The sequence below is a fragment of the Sesamum indicum genome, linkage group LG12 (assembly GCF_026168435.1).
Source record: "Sesamum indicum cultivar Baizhima isolate 11 linkage group LG12, ASM2616843v1, whole genome shotgun sequence".
NCBI lineage: Eukaryota > Viridiplantae > Streptophyta > Magnoliopsida > Lamiales > Pedaliaceae > Sesamum > Sesamum indicum.
The window spans coordinates 16,350,856-16,368,211 of NC_142668.1; the positions used below are offsets into that span (position 1 = coordinate 16,350,856).

General features: G+C 34.2%; 2 protein-coding genes across 2 annotated transcripts; both read left to right on the forward strand.

Annotated features, from left to right (window-relative positions):
• The first annotated feature begins 3,929 nt into the window (after window positions 1-3,929).
• LOC105175514 (protein GID8 homolog) lies at window positions 3,930-6,820 on the forward strand. Its single transcript, XM_011097968.3, has 6 exons — window positions 3,930-4,103; window positions 4,732-4,891; window positions 4,992-5,098; window positions 5,815-5,946; window positions 6,151-6,307; window positions 6,490-6,820. The coding sequence occupies exons 1-6, from the start codon at window positions 4,053-4,055 to the stop codon at window positions 6,609-6,611; spliced, it is 729 nt and encodes a 242-aa protein (XP_011096270.1). The 5' UTR covers window positions 3,930-4,052; the 3' UTR covers window positions 6,612-6,820.
• A 2,391-nt stretch (window positions 6,821-9,211) lies between these two features.
• On the forward strand, window positions 9,212-11,031 carry LOC105175516 (large ribosomal subunit protein eL34). Its single transcript, XM_011097969.3, has 4 exons — window positions 9,212-9,379; window positions 9,588-9,667; window positions 10,491-10,600; window positions 10,698-11,031. Exons 1-4 carry the CDS (start codon window positions 9,301-9,303, stop codon window positions 10,789-10,791), a joined length of 363 nt encoding a protein of 120 aa, XP_011096271.1. The 5' UTR covers window positions 9,212-9,300; the 3' UTR covers window positions 10,792-11,031.
• Window positions 11,032-17,356: the final 6,325 nt, after the last annotated feature.

Consider the following 17,356-nt stretch of genomic DNA (forward strand, 5'->3'; position numbering starts at 1 on the left):
TACCAACCTACCTTTGGGCCTGAAGAGCGAAAAATGTCATACACCCTCCTGTTGGTGTAGGGGCCTCCCCTCAGAGTGATCGAGTCGTGTGTGCCACGTAGTGGAGGCAAACTTTGAATGATGTCCAACATAATAATGTCCGCCTGTGTGGGTTTGGGTGTGAGCAGCAATGACCAATGTCATACTCCATTGTGAATAACCTCTCTAAGGAGCATATCCGCCCGTGTGTGGGTGTGATAGGGGTCGTGTGGAAATATAGTCATTAAAATCCCCATAAGATGCCAAGGATCCTGCCATATATATATATATATATATATATATATATAAATTCTCCATTACCGATCTTATAATGGATATGAGATTGTAGTATATGTCGAAGTCTAAGCAATTTGCGCCAACCCCATGCCCCGGAATTGGCCTCAACTGTGCATATAGATTTGCCTTGAAGTCTCATGGTGTAAATCCATGTTATCCATATAAAACCGCGGTATCTACTTACTATTCTCCAGATATGTCTACTCATAAGAGTCCGATTGAGGGATGCTACATTCATGATTCCCTGTCCTCCTTCTTCCACTGGACGACACACTTGATTCCAGGAAACCTTCGGATATCCAAAGGTTGATGCACCATTCCACACGAACTGGCTGAACCGTTTCTCTATTTCCTTATTAACTCCTTTTGGCAAAATAAATGTCATAGCACAATAAATTATAGTGACATGAATACTGATTTAATGAGTTGAATTCTAGCTGCAAATGACAGCCGAATCGAAGCCCAACCCTGCAATCTCTTATCAATAATTTACTAATTTGGAATTTCTTATTAAAACAATATACAATAAGAAGTTTTGACTAATTAGTTTTATATTACTATTGAGTTTTTGAATATTGTTATTTATATTTTCATATTAATTGACTTGAATACAAAATAAAATATAATAATTTATGAATACGAAGTACAATTTTAATTTTAAAAAATATTTTTTATTTGGTAGTACCAATTAAATTTAGAAAGTGAATTACAAATAATAGAAGTAAATAGTTTCCTTATCAATAAAGCAATTATTATCAATTTGTTTTGAAAATATAATTGTATAATATAAATGTTTCAATGACAGAAACATAAATAATATCATGAACTTAATATATTTTGTGACTAACTATAATAATATATTTACTTGTAAAAATATATTTGTTCAGTCTCCATAAAAAAATAAATTTCCTTACCCATATATCACGTCGGTAAGTCCCCACAAGATCATTGATATCCGATTTTAATAATTCTTAACTTTGAACATTTAAAACCAAGATCTTATACATATATTTTACAATCACCATCATAGGCATAATCGTGAGCTGTAGTTATGTATAACCTAGAGACTTAATCCAATTCCAAAGTTGCTAATAAAATGCCGAATTTATTTATGTGGACGAACACATAAAAGCTAGCTTTGCTGATTGACTCTACCTTAAAAGTTTTCTTGATATACAGTAAAACCTCTATAAAAAATACTCTATAAATTAATAAACTCTCTAAAATAATAAAATCCTCCGGTCCCGACTTGGGCCTTTGTAAAAAATCATCAAATTCGATAAGATAATAAAATAATAATTTTTCAGAAAATTCCTTTATAAATATTAGGTCCCATTAAAACTCTAAATTAATAATTCATAAATATTACAATTATAAATATTATGATAATTTACTAAAATATGAAATCTGTAATGCTTTACGCATTTGATCATTCATGGATTATTTTGCGATGCCTTTTAGATGAGAAGACATGGTTGGGTGTTATGAACTATTTTATTATCATATTGAGATTTATGTAGTATATGTTTCATTCATCATGCATGAATATATTTAATTGGTTATAATAGTTATTTAAGTGCAATGAATTAATATAAACATGTATATTTAAGTAATTCCAATGAATTGATACATGTGTCTATGAATATAATAGTTCATTGTTGCATGAATATAATCAATGAAACATATATGAATTTATTTATTTTCAATACATATGTACTAAATTTGCTGAATTTAAAAAGTCTCTCTTTTAATTAATAAAATATTAATTTATCGATAATTTAATATCTCTCTAAATTAATAAAATTTCATGGTCCCAAGGTTATTAATTTATAGAGGTTTTACTGTATAAAATAAATAATATTTATTTATTTTATCATAATTATGTATGTTTGCAAAAGGGTATTAACTAAACTCTATATATTCTTTTAAATTTAGCTAAGTAATTTTTTATTAAATATTGCAATAATTTAAGAATATAAAGTGGCAATTATGAAATTAGATGTATATTTGAAAATAATATGAAATTTAATGTGAGGTGGTAATTAAGAATATCCTTCTTCTTTTTTTTTATCACCCTTATAATGATACTAAATAATTAAGGCCAATTACACTACTATATATGAGAGTTTATGTAATTATATATAATTTTTTTATGATTTGAAATTTTACATTTAATATTTATGATACTTATTTTTGTCTGACAAATGGATTCCATAAAATTGTAGATATTAGAAAAAAAGAATTATTTTATTTTCAATTGACTTATTACTGAATTATTGTAAATTAAATAAATTTATTTTGAACAAACTATTCTTATACATTTTCACACATTAATGTATGTAAATAGTGATAGCAGCAAGCGGGTCTAGGATGGCCAGACATGAGACCCACCTCACCTCGCCCCCCTTCGCCCGATTTAAATTTTTATTTTTTTAATTAAGTCATATTAATTTAAATTAGTGATTTAACATAATCTTTTATTTAAAATCTATTATATGATACAAGTAATAGATTCTACTAATCTTATACATTTTCACACATTAATGCATGTAAATAGTGATAGCAGCAAGCGGATCTAGGATGGCCAGACATGAGACCCACCTCACCTCGCCCCCTTCGCCCGATTTAAATTTTTATTTTTTTAATTAAGTCATATTAATTTAAATTAGTGATTTAACATAATCTTTTATTTAAAATATATTATATGATACAAGTAATAGATTCTACTAATTTTATAGTAGTACTAAATATCATTGTAAATTTAGAAAATTTAGTATAATTTTTTTATCTAAAATAAATTATATAATACAAATATATATTCAACTATTTTTTTGGTATTTCATATATAGAGTTGGATATATGCAAAAATCTTTAAAAGTTTACCTATAATATCATAATTTTATGTTAATAACATATTATATATGAAAATAAATAATAAAAAAATAAATTGGAATTGATCCGGCATAAAGCCCATAACCCGCCCCACTTCCAATCGAGTTCAATATTTTAGAGCCGGAACCCACCTTGAACCCAATAATAGAAGGTGGGGCCTCAAAAAGTTGAGTTCGATTTCCGTCCCTCCACACAAAGAGGTGTACTTTCAACATTATAAAGTTAGTCTCGTCACAAAAATTTGTTTGACGAAACAAATAAGCAGTAAGTCAATATGGGGTAAATATAAATTTTCGTTCAATATTTTTTTTAATATCAATAATTTCAATAAATGTTAACTAATGAAGTAATTTATTTATTATAAGAAAATAAATATCAAATGTACTAAATCTATTATTTTTTTATTATTAGAGATTTATGTATTCATAGTTGTCCTACTAATTAATTATTGGGGTAATTACATTCTCATCTTTTGAGGTTTGATTAATTACACGTAGACCCCTGTGGTTTAAGAAATTACATTTAACCCTCCTGAGTTTGCATCTTTATAATAAATAAGTTCATCTATTAGATAAGATTTATTAAATTTGATGGTATTAATAAAAAAATTAAATAAAAATTAATATTCACCTTTGATTATCCCTTAATTATTTAATGTGTGAGCTGAGAACATACAAAAATGCATCAAAATCACCTCTTGCCTTATTAACGGCAGAGATAGTTATAGTCTATAGACTGCGCAGTGAATCAAAAACTATTGAACAGAGAGTAAAATTCTAGGAAAGAGTTGGACAATAATTTTTAGTTTCTTACATGGGTGTTAAGGCGCCGGGCGGTTAATACCGATGTCATTGTTCTTCATCGTCATTCGTCAACTCGCTGAATTCCAAGCCATGGTAAACACCCCCCACTCCGCCGCACGCCGGTCACCCCTGAAAAGCCACATTACCAGTCCATAATTGTCGATTTACTTTACTCCCTTTGGTGATTCAATTACTGAGTTTATTGACTGGATAAATTTGGTTTCTGGGTTTATTGAAGTGTTTCTATGATTAAGTCGACGATCAATGTGTACGGATCCAAATATGGACCGGGATTTCCTGTTGTAATTTCAAAAACTCTTTTGTTCGACTGTTGTGTTTTAGGTAAATTGACTAGAAAAAGCGTCGGTGTATATGCGAATCTTTTGTTTTTGTTATTCATTGGTTGTGAATTATTTCCTGTATACAAAGTGGTCAGGAACTTCTGTATATCTGCTGCTTATCTTATTCTTTTGTATAGCTTTCTTTTGGTCTATTATTGAAGATGATGAATGCCTAAAACTTTGGTGGCAATGTATTAGCTTCACGAACTTTTTTCAGGAATATTAGAGGATGTCATACTTTATCTACGCTTTATGTTAGGTTGATCGAGTGTTTTTTTGTGGAACCTTTCCATTCATTGTCCCCTAATCATCAATAAAGCTGAATGCGTAAAATTTGTTGGTGGCAATCCTTTTATTGTGAACCTGGTTTATTTCGACAGGCCTCATCGAAAAAAGTTATAACGAGGGAAGAGTGGGAGAAGAGGCTCAGTAATGTCAAAGTTAGAAAAGAGGATATGAATAAATTGGTGATGAATTTTCTGGTTACTGAGGGTTATGTGGAGGCTGCTGAAAAGTTCCGACTGGAGTCCGGGACGGAACGTATCTTTTTTGTTTTTGTCTTCTTGTTTTACTTTTCTGTCTGTTTTAATTACTTACATTTAACTTCGAATATTGTATGGATTCCTTATTGGAAAAATAGCAGATATAGATCTTGCAACTATCACTGATCGTATGGCAGTTAAGAAGGCAGTACAGAGTGGTAATGTGGAGGATGCTATTGAAAAAGTTAATGACTTGAACCCTGAGGTGGGATTGTCTTTTTCTGTTTCAGTTTAGTTTTTCAATAAGAAACAATATGAATGCCAATGATGATCTTGATTTTATTGGGCTCTCATGTTTGCTTATTTTTAGATTAGTACATTTGAATACAACCTGTATTGCTTGATAGAAATGGAATATAAGATGGTAAGTGGCTCATGCATGTCTAAAAATGTTATGTTGAAAGAGAGAGGGGAGAAGCGAGCCGACCTGTGATCGAGCTCAAAGCATCTTGGTAGGGATAAGTACCTCCTGAACCCGTGATCTGTACCCCTACAGGGCAAGAACGGTAAGCCAACTGTAACTGGACCGAAGGTGGGAGCCAGGAAGGGGCCATGCTTTTTTCCAGAAATCTCCTCTGGAAACAATCCCATGAGCCCTAAGAAGCATGAGGGACTGGTCCTGCTAAGGCCGTACCAGAAACACATCGGCAGAGCAGGGTAGCTGCAAGTTTAATTGATGGTGGCAGAACTTCCATTCCGTGCTATTATGATCTGCCATTTGCTTTCATCATTATTATTTTCATTTTGCTACAATTTACAATGATTCATAAAGTACAGGTAGTAAACATGTTATGCATCAGGTTTGTGTCTGATTTTGGTGATCGTATATCTTGCAGCAAATCATTTGCAGTTACTCGATTTACTTGCTTGGCTTTATGGACATCATATCAAAGCAATACAGTTTGATTGTTTTGGATGCAGATATTGGACACAAATCCCCAACTTTTTTTCCATCTCCAACAGCAACGGTTGATAGAGCTGATCCGGAATGGGAAGGTGGAAGAAGCTTTGGAGTTTGCTCAAGAGGAACTTGCTCCTAGGGGAGAGGAAAATGTAATTTTCAGACTGATATGCCTATTTTGCTGTAACCTTCTTAATGATTGTTATAATAGTTTTAGTGTGTCTTGTTTGTTCTACTCCTTATCTGCATGCTTGTAATAATTTTTGCCCAGCCTATTTGATTGAAAGTTCCCTTCGGAAATTATTTCCATTATACTTATCTTGAGTATTCACTGCAAGGAATATACATAATTTCAGCAAGGTTTTTTAGAAGAGTTGGAGAGGACTGTTGCATTGCTTGCTTTTGAAGACGTCACCAATTGCCCTGTCGGTGATCTGCTAGATATATCGCAGCGCCTCAAGACTGCTAGTGAGGTGAATGCAGCCATCCTTACCAGTCAGAGCCATGAAAAAGGTGACTCCCTTTTAAAGTTTTGCAATGGATCTCGTCATCATCAGTCTACAATTCTTGGCCTGGGAATTATTGATGTGGGGAATTCAATATCAAATTATGCTCAACTTTCTGAGCATCTATTTTATTATGTGACCTCACCACAAATAATTCGAGCCACCAAATGATCTTTCAATGCATAACAGATCCAAAGCTGCCAAGCTTACTGAAAATGCTAATATGGGCACAGAACCAGCTCGATGAGAAAGCTACTTATCCGCGAATAAACGATTTATCTACTGCAGCACTTGAAGATCCTGCTGTTTGAGAGCCGAACCAAAATGACCAGGAGTCCAAAATGGCATGTATCCTTTAGTTGGTAAGGGAAAGGTAATTTAGTGCGAATTACAAATGTCTGTATCCATTTAAGAATTCGGCGCCAATTGTCGAACTCTTACAGTGTTTAGTGGGTGTGTATAGACTGTTGTTCCTGTGGAACTATCTGTATCTGAATAAAAATCAAATATTTATCTCTCATACTCTCTTCCCTGTCTTAGTTAATAATACGCGATATTCATGGGCCCATAACCGCAAGAGTTCAAAAGCTCCAATATTCAAGACCAAAACTACATAATAATCTGGAAAAAAATGAAACATGAAGTCACATTGCTGGTATCAACAAAAACTGCAGGCAGCTCCTGGAAAATGGGATACCTCTGAAGCTGCTATGGCCCTCCACCCACAGAAGATAAATCCAAATGGTAAATTCAGGTGAGTCTTGAAACTTTGCTGGGTCAAGTTCTCTTTCTCTCCCCCCCATTTCTGGGTGAAAACCATCATCAAAATTCAGGGCATAACTGTGAGGATCATACTGGAATTTCACGTGCTGTTTGCCCCCATACCTCATTGCCTTCTTCGTTGCTGCTTTTATCCTCCAGAATAGGCTCTTACGCTGTTTCTTGTCACGACTCTGCATCCACCCAAAACATTCCACCAACCCCATTAAGAAAAAAAGAAGTTATCTTTTTTCCCCTCAAATTGGTTGAATTGTAGGGTTGTTTGTGAAGGGTAGATAGGAAAAGAGAAGGGAAGAAATTTCTCCACCCTCTGAAAGAGAAGATCCGAATGGCTTCGCAATGCAAAGAGGTGATGACCATAAATAAACAAAAGATGAAAAAAGAGTGTGTGGGGAACTGGGAACTGCTAAAACAGACAAGAAACACAAAATGCAAATGCTTTTGGTCCTTTGAAGAAACTGCTTTTTGCTCTCATTTCGAGCTGTAGGCTCCTCAACGGCAGTGCTAGTACACTTTTTCTTGCATCGGGGAACTCAAATTCCATCAGGCCACACACACAAAATCACACACCCGCTGTGTGTGTGAGACAGTGGGGAAAGGGCCTAGTCCAGGGTCTTATCGCTATCAAATTGGTTAGCAGTAACAGCCAACCAAAAAGTGTTGTCTGCAAGTACAAAGGTCAGAGCTCCATTCCTGGGCAGTAAATGTAAGCGATCCCAATATCTCTCTCATTGTACAGTCGGTATATACATTATTAATGTTCGTTGCACAAATTAATGTAGACTGCTTGTTTCTGAGCTACATGTACTAACAGCATGTAGAAGTGTCCTGTAGTAATGCTATTCTCCAAAGTTTGATTAATTCATCGCATGCACCGGCCGCTATCATGTTTCCACTGCTTTGGATCAGGTTTCATTGACGGGAACTGTCTTATTGTTGAAATGCTTAAGTAGAAATTCTTATTGTACGTACTGATTGGATTTTATGTTGCATTTTTGTATTGCATTTATCTGAAACCGATTTTAAACTGCAATGTCGTCAAACTTAAACATTGAAATCCCACTTCTCATTAAATATTCATTCATTTCACATACTCCGATTGGATCAACAAGTGGTATGTATGAATGGTTATCACATACACTTTCGTCTAACCGCCCAGTGTGTTTAACATATTCAGGAACTTGAATTGAATCCTTTGCTCATTGGTGTGATACTATGTGCATAAACCTACAGAAAGTTGGTGTCTGGAATTGATTGGAAACAGCTTTGAACTCTCTTTATGTTAAGAAGATAACGATCCACAACCCATGTGCGTAAAAGAGCAAAACTTATGGTCCATCCTTAGAATATGTAAAAGTTTGTTGCTGTGGTGAATCTGCAATGAAATCTTCCTCTGATACATCAAATCAAGAAACCCTTTATAATGACTCCTTTTATCAGTAGCATAAGGTAATGTGCAGAGGGATAGAAGATAGTGGGATTTCTGCTGTTGGTGTTTTGTCAATGTATGGAAAGCCATTTGTGCCTTTCCCCATATCCTCACTAATTTCTTTCTTGTCTCAATCCACACGCTCTATTCTGCCTTTTGCCCCTCGTAATTCTTTTCTGTTGGTGTATTTTGACCTTTGTAAGGCTGAGAGGAATCACCATTTTTTCTCATTAGTATTCTTTTTCATTAGATTGTTTGGTAGATATTGAACAACCATTTCTTTTTAAAATTTAAATTATTAGAGACAAAGATTTTACTAATAGCGGTGACGGATTAAATATATATATATTTTTTAATAAAATCAGTCACCGCTATCACTACTAGCGATAACTAATTAAGTATTTTTTTTTACAAAAATTGTGGCACCGCTTTTAAGACAGCGGTGCGACGCAAAATTTTAAGAATCTCATTTTCACTGCAATTCCTTATTTTATTTTATTTTATTTTGACAATTTTTAAATAATTGCCCCTTATTATTAAGTCTAATGGGCCTAAAGGTATTGGGCTAAATGTGAGAACAGCCCAGTACTCCCACTCGACCTATCAAATGACCACTAAAATCTCCGCCGTAGATTTCAAATACAACTTGAGAAAAACATCTTAACCGTTCAATCTAGGGCTGCAAACAATTCGACTTATATGCCTCTCTCTCGCCACTGCAAGCTTCTTCTCTGCTTCAGCCACCCCAAAGCCGAGAACTCCAGAATCCAAGAAGTTGATTGAAGTGGGAAATGGTGCAGCGGCTGACGTACAGGAAGCGGCATAGCTATGCCACGAAATCCAACCAACACCGGGTCGTCAAAACACCCGGTAATAACCCATACGAAAACCTTTACTCAAATGTATTTTACGTGTTCTGCTTTGATTTCTGTTTATTAGGTTAAACGGGTTGGATTTGATTTTTTTCTGGTTAAATGTGTTCTTTTAGCTTTTTTGTTCTCCCCCTGCAATTGGCTTCCTCTTGTAGGTGGGTATTGTTAATTAGATTGATAGAGTATGTGTTGTGTGTGAAAAATAGGTGGGAAGCTAGTATACCAGAGTACTAAGAAAAGAGCAAGCGGTCCGAAATGCCCTGTTACTGGCAAGAGAATCCAAGGGGTATGTATACTTCAATTTTAATTCTTTCGATATGTCTATCTTAATGTGCTTCTATGGAATGTAAGATCACTTCTTTCTAGGATTTTGTTGTAGTAAGCAAAATCATGTATTATTGCAGCGTGCAAGAGTTTTCCTTTCGAAAAAAGCTTGCATAGTGTTTGGTTTCATTTTTGGCCCATCTGTGAGATGGGCGGAGATGGGCCAAAACATGGACAACGTTTGCCTTTATTTGTTTTGGATGTTTTGGTGATCATTTACAGTGTCCTGAATAGTTCGTATGCTGTTTGAAATTTGAATTGGTTATCAACGAAATCCACACAAGTTTAAAAAAAATTTCCTTGCTACATCTAGGTTCTGAATGCGTAGACAAAACCGTTGGGTTTTGTGGATAGCTTTAATGGATGACCATTTTAGTGGTGTTATTATTTTGGAATTTTATGTTCAAGCATTCATGGAAGTCTTAATTTTATTTTATTTTTTTACTTTTTCCATCTGGAGCTACTTGATTGTTATGACTAAATTTGTAGTTCCATAAGCTACAGTTATGGTGCATGAAGCATGTTCATGTTTGGTTTAAATTATGCCCTGACTGGTTATATATAAATAAGAGTGCAGCAGTGATTTGTGTCCTTAATTGTAACCTGAGTACTTGGGGGAGGATGAGATTGCTAAAAATCTAGCTCTCTGATTTGAGAATAATATGATATGATGCTCGGGAGTTAGTTTGATGTCCTTTTATGTTTTATGATTCTGAAATATGGTATTCTTCCTCTTTTGAAGTTTATTATTTGAATCCATTCTCACCAATTTTCCATATTTACAGATTCCTCACTTGAGACCTGCTGAGTACAAGAGGTCTAGATTATCCAGAAATCGGAGGACTGTCAACCGTCCATATGGCGGCGTATTGTCTGGCGGTGCTGTGAGGGAAAGGTTGGTTGTTTCATTAATTGAATGACTGCCATTTATCATACACAGTTCTGCTTTCTTTTATCTAATGTCTGAGATCGTCTCTCCTTGTGTTTTGAAGGATCATTAGAGCTTTTTTGGTGGAAGAACAAAAGATTGTGAAGAAGGTTTTGAAGATACAGAAAGCAAAAGAAAAGCTTGCTGCTAAGAGCTAAAGTGCACTGGTGCTGAGATAGTGTCAGAAAAAATTAGCCAAGGATTATGGAATTGTATTGTGAGGTTTAAAAGCTTACTACTATCTGTATTTTGTTGGGATTCTTTGGAATATGACTTTTGATTTTCCTTAGTTTGTTGAGAAATCTGTGATGCTAGGTTTTTGGGTTTTCAGCCAGTTGATGGCAATTAACTTTGGATTGCTTTTATGTGATTTAAAGTTTTGGTCTCATTGATTTTAAGTCATTGTATTTCCTTCGTTGGTGGGTTTTAATTGGTTGATTTTGAATTGGCTGCATACTGTTGTTTCTGAGGCTGGAGGAACTTGTGCTAGGCCTCTGTTGTCTACTCTCGTTAACCTAGAGGAACTCACAAGCTGATGCAATGTTTCCCAATAATATATGGAAGTATATTGATTTTCATTTGCATGCGTTACTTATGGACAGAATTTAAAATGTGAAGATTAAACTTTTTCTGGTCACTGCACAAGACTTTTGTTGTATCCTAGTGTGAATCTTTGTTCAGAAAACGTACAATATCCATCCTAAGATCACTGCAATCGTATGTTTTAAGATTTGTTGATGCAAGTAAGACCAACATTAGGTCCTCCCAGAATTTACTCGTGGAATCTGGCAATCTTCTGTGAAAATGTAACTCGTTTCTCCATCTCATGCTGCACAGATGATGTTCTGCGCAAATGTGGGCTCAGAGACATTTTTGTCCCAATAGTGTATCAAAGGAATGCAGTTTTATGTTGTTACGAAGCCTTTTTCTTTTTTGCCTACTGATCACTTGGAATGATCTCTCAAATCTCCCTAGAGGTTGGCATCTATGTCGCTTGTTTCATCAAACAGCGGAGCAGGAATGCATGAATTGTGCAAATTTGTTTAGATTCTGTTGTGGGACAAAAAATACTCTGATTTTCTGTAGTAGACTTTCAAGAAGAAAGTATGCTGATATGCTCTCTTGTTCTCTGTGAGTCGATCAGTCAAACCTCAACCAGTATCACTTTCACTGAAAGTACTTCTATCGAAATAACGAAAACCCATTCAAGTTGCATAATCTCAACTCCTCAGGTTTATAACGGAGGTGAAATCATTTATGTAAACAAATTCATTTATGAAATTTACATTTTGGGGGTGTATGTGTAATTTTTTTTAAAAATATGAATATATTGTGTAAATAATTCTGACGGTTGTTGTAAGCAGGTGTAATTATCCAAAAGATATGGTGATTTATGTAAAAATTTATCCCAATAGAAATTAGTAGGCCGAATTGCAGGCTCAATGTTGTGCTCCAATAATAGAATTGATCTGGTCTTAATGGCCGCTGGCAATTGGAATAAGATGGGTTGTCTTCTACCATTTTAGTTATAGGCCCAGCTTATAGTATCAGCTGGACCAGGCCCAGGTTTTATGCTGGGCTCGGACTTTTCTTGTATGCCCCATGGGCCCATTTCCCCTGCAGTTTTTGTCAATTCTTTTTATGAAAATGACAAAGAAATTACTACCAACACAATAATTTGATGATTAAATTATTAATTTTTTATTTGAATGTCACGATATCGAAAACCCTATTGAAAACATAATGCAGACATGTTATAATTAGGTGGTGGTGATTAATACTAATTAAGACTGAATTTGATGTATAATGTATTAGTAGGAGTGTGGTAGAATAAATGTTTTTTGACGATTAAGTTCTTTTAATTGGATCATGACAACAAATCTAGCCTGACATGACTTTACACAAAAATTAAAAAAAAAAATATTAAAGAAATTGACATAGTGAGTGAATAATTTCTTCTACCAATGGAAACTTACCTACAAAAAAATAAATAAATAAAAGTAAATGGGTGATGGGCAGAAAAGTCAGAATAAAATATTATGATTTATTTAAAAGGTAGTGCTCTGAACACAACACATATGTCGTAAATCAATCAACTTAAGATGAGTTGAAGAGATATTGTGAAAAAGTGAAGCTACAACATATCAATTATTCTCATCCTACCCCCACACCCCTTCTTACATTTTTTTCGTATTGGGCTGATTAATTAATATTTGCATAAGCCGAAAAGCAGATTTAGAGGATCTTAATTAAGGATGTCGCATTCTGTACTGCAATAATAAAACTGTGATTCAAATTTAGAGATTAATAATAAAATGAAATCAATCATCTTTAATTATTAATTAAACATGAGGGATTAGTATCTCTTAGCTGGATTTGCTTCCCCCCTTCTTTTTAGGTGCCTTTTTTTCTCTCAGTGGTGTGCAAATCCTTCCAGATTGGTTAAAGATGAAATAATTGACATATATGTATTATATATTATTTATCAAATAAAATAATATCATATGTAATGGTATTTTATGAGTGGTGATCCATCATGACTTAAAAAAGTGTGTTAACAAAAGTAAAGGCAGGAATTGGAAAAAGTTGTGGTACATAGCTCTATTATTATTGTTATTATTATTATTAGCTATTTAGTATATATATATATATATATATATATATTGCATGTTAATATTTAAATTATAATATATTTTTTTTCATTTATGTTAAAGTTAGTGGTGTTGGTGGCTGATTATGGTTATAATATTTGTAACATTTCTTCTTCAATAGCATCACCACCATGTTCATGTACGTTACTACCCATTTATCACAATTATCTATAATATTATTGTCTACTAATTCACATCAAAACGGTGGATAATTTCTACACTTATAGAAGAGCGCATGATTCTACTTGTTTTGAGACACAGACTTATATACATATACTACATGCATTTATAAAAAGAGTTAGAGTCATATGATGTTGTCGAGCTGTTGTATCACGAAAAAGACAAGTCAACAAATAAGAAGTTTGCTGTAGTGGGCTTGAATTTTTTAAAAAGAGCGAGATATTCACGTCTCCGTCTGAAAATGTATTTTTATATTTAAAACTGTAAATTATTATTTTTACAACATTAACCTTAAATGGGAATTGCAGATGAAAGGTAAAGAGTGCTGGTCCAGAATAGGGAAGGGGATTAATTAATGTATCAAGAACATGATTATGTTTCTGTTTTATTACATTAACTACATTACTCACTTAATCATGTTGTTTCCTACTTAATCATAAACCCTAATTCTGTAGCTGGAGATGTTGCTTTGCAATTGCTACAAAATTTGAAGACAAAAGCACAATACAACATCATAAGTATAGGACTATAGGTCTACGAGTTCAGTAGTTTTGCACCTGCATTAAAAGACGAGAAAGTGAGAAAATCAGTCTGAGGCCTACGGCCATGATCTCTCAGCCACACACGACCCACGAACACCTCACCCCCACTTGTTTGACCGCTCCGGCCCGTCTGATCTGATGCTGCCAGTCTGATTAAAAGGGTGGGCCCCACATAAAATTTTGTTGTTTGGAAACTTTATTGTTGTAATAATGAGTGGTAGACCTTACACACGCGTGAGCTCACGTACGTGCGACGCTGCTCCATTGCACGCGCACCGTATTCTTTTCATGAGTTGCTGCTGGGCCACACACTTACACTTGATGGATGAGAGGATTCATTCCTTAATCGACGGATGACAAAAGTGGTTAGTGATAAGCGAAGGGATCAGGACCGTAGAAATTGAGGCGACAATCTCATGATAGAATATCTCGTTGGTTGGTCGAAACCTGCGAAGGCCGACAATTAGAGAGAGGATATGTCGGCTAAGCTGAGCAGCCTGATCGAGAGTACAGAATCTGTGTGCAACTAATTGCATGATAATTAATAATGCACCAGTTTCAATTGTATTTATTAAATCATTATTATTTTTATTGTAATTTGGTGCTCTTTTTTGGCACAAAATATAGGACTGATCAGTCACTACTGATTAGTACTTGAGGAGACCATGTCATGTGTTAAATGTACACAAAATTTTGTTTTGATGCATGTGGCTATATATATTATTTTGATATAATTATAACTTTTTTTATTGTAAAAATTAATAATTATAATAATTTAAGGGCAGTCGAAAATTAATTGTTGCTCGAGGAAATTCAAAATAAGTTAGTCAATTTATGCTTAAACCCATCAAGATTTTTATCGGCGTCTCAAAATTAAGTATTGAGGATGTATTAAAATAATTAAAAATGTCAAGTAACATATATGAAATAATAATGAGATAATGTGATAATATGTATGGCGTTTGAGATAATTTAGTAGGAGGAAATGACCGTAACATGAAGCATGTGTGGATATGTAAGGTATTAGGAGGTTTGGATCGTCTTGTCTAAATTTCTGCTTTCAAATGGAGGACAAAGACAAACCCTACCCGTTAATTATTGGGGGTACTAAGGATGATCTATTTGTTAAGTATTTGGCAATTATGTAAAGAGGGCATGGAAACGGTGGAAATTTGTGGGTTTGAGGCAAAATGTTGTATATATGGTCTATAGAAATGATAAAATTTGTACTTTTTCCACTCATAAAATCCATAAACATTTGTTGCGTCCTATTTTGCGCAATAAATCTTGTACGATAATTTGGTATCAACTACAATAGACGTGTGTGATGTAATATTAAAATAATTCTCACCCCAACTCCGGACTTTATGAGCTCAAAACGAAGCATCTACTTACCAGGGTTGTGCAAAAAGAAGAAACATGCGTAGGGAGTTAATGGGCTGGACCCGTCGAAACAGAATGAAAAAAGCAAGAAATTGAGGTGGGGAGGACAGTACATGCCATTGCCAAGCCGACATCCTCCCACTGTTTTGTTAGTGAATGGGCCGAGACTATGTACGCGCTCGCGAAACTTCACGGTGTGCTCGTGTCGGGTGCAGCACTCATGCTGCCTGCAACCTGATCCTGTTTTTTTCTTTTCCTTTTTTTTTTTTTTGAAGAAAAAAAGAATTCATGGTAGTTAAGTGTGTTGTTATATAAAATATTTAATTATATATGTATTTGTTTAAATACTTATGCTTTTCATTATGGGAGTTTTCTTCGTAATTAATTATTTAGGTGTGTTTGAATTGATAATTGATTGTTTGATGCTTTTGGATTAGATAAAGTTGATTATCTTTAGATAAAGTTGTTTCAATTTGATGTAGGTCGCGCGAAATCCGAATCGGGTCGCTGAATCCTTCTTTCGAACTACCTGTTAGTGGATCTTGAGAACAAAACAAACGTGAGACTAGTTGAGTAGCCCTCGGCAATGGCCCTCCGATACTTAAGTTAGAAAAGTGGGGTCGAAAAGATAAAAATGAGGTCGAATGAGATCAAAAGATGGCGGTAAAAGTGATGAGACAACGTAATTTGAATAATCATAAATGAGACTATTTATAGTCGTACAGTACTGTCTAGGAAAGCGACACGTATCTCCCCTGAAATGTTGCCACGTCATCCCAATCCAAGGGCCCTCCAAAGATATACTTTATTCCCTGGTCAAAATTGGTCAAGATAGTCAAAATAGTCAAGTATAAATGTGTAAATACTTTAAAATTGCAGGAATATTTAGATAATTTGATAATTTTCCTCATCACAATTGAAATTATTCTTCTACAAATTTGAAGCTCCGACAAATAGTATAGTCATTTTAAAATTTCCACTAGAAAAATAATTAAAAAGGAAAAACAATTAAATTCAGTGGAATGAGAATTTTACAATAATGGTTGATCAGTAGATAACCAGGACTCAGAAAGACCAATCCCACGATTCTTGGCTTATTTGTCTTGTTATGACAAAGGACTAGCAAGTCAACCTTTGGCATTCACGCTGCCGTAAATTAGTGTTCATAAGACGCCTCCAATTATTGGTGTGGTGTTCACATGTTCAATTTCAAGCTATTTAATGCTAAAAAAAAATATTATTTAATATATTAATGTGATATAAATATTATTATTGAATTATTTTTAATTTATGCCAGTTGATTTTTAATTGATACAAGAAAAAATATTTGAACCAAATGAATTTCGTATGGGTTACCAGACTTTTGCAAGTTTCTAATGAAGATGACCTGCAAAACAGAGACGAACACTCTGTAAATCAAGTCAGCAACAGATCAGATAGTGAAAATAATTAATGAAATTAAGCAGTAAAAATGGGACAGGGCAGTTGAACTTGAGATATAGATAACAATTTTATTTATAAGCAAACAATGGATAAGAAATGACATATGATCAAATTCTTGTTTTCTGGGATTATGTTGGGATAGATCTTCCCATTTTTGAGGTGGATCTCTGGTTTTCAAGAAAGCTCTCGCCTCTTAGCTGGTAGTTGGAGAGGATCCTAATCCTTCTTTCCTCAGTGCCACATGTTCTAAACGCTCTAGGGTGCATGTTTACCCACTTTCATTCTCTTTCATTGAGTTAGCAACATCTCTGCAACGTAAGTAGCCTTCCAGGGAGCCACCATGTGTCTTTATTTGTATCGAAGTTTCTGATTGTGCTGAGCTATTCTTTTTTGGATCGATCTCTAATTGTCAAATTTAGGGATATCAGAAACAAAATTTGGTATTTCTTATTCATATTCAAGTAGTTGTGTCGAGTAGTATAACACAAATTCACCGAGTATTGTCTAAGAAAATAAATAAGTGA

Excerpts from the sequence above, each read along its gene's own strand:
- LOC105175514 (XM_011097968.3), top strand. The coding sequence starts at position 4,053 with ATGTCATTGTTCTTCATCGTCATTCGTCAACTCGCTGAATTCCAAGCC. Across the intron at positions 4,104-4,731 it reads TCGCTGAATTCCAAGCCATG|GCCTCATCGAAAAAAGTTAT; the intron begins GTAAACACCCCC and ends TTATTTCGACAG. Across the intron at positions 5,947-6,150 it reads CTCCTAGGGGAGAGGAAAAT|CAAGGTTTTTTAGAAGAGTT; the intron begins GTAATTTTCAGA and ends ACATAATTTCAG.
- LOC105175516 (XM_011097969.3), top strand. The coding sequence starts at position 9,301 with ATGGTGCAGCGGCTGACGTACAGGAAGCGGCATAGCTATGCCACGAAA. Across the intron at positions 9,380-9,587 it reads CCGGGTCGTCAAAACACCCG|GTGGGAAGCTAGTATACCAG; the intron begins GTAATAACCCAT and ends TGTGAAAAATAG. Across the intron at positions 10,601-10,697 it reads GGCGGTGCTGTGAGGGAAAG|GATCATTAGAGCTTTTTTGG; the intron begins GTTGGTTGTTTC and ends TGTGTTTTGAAG.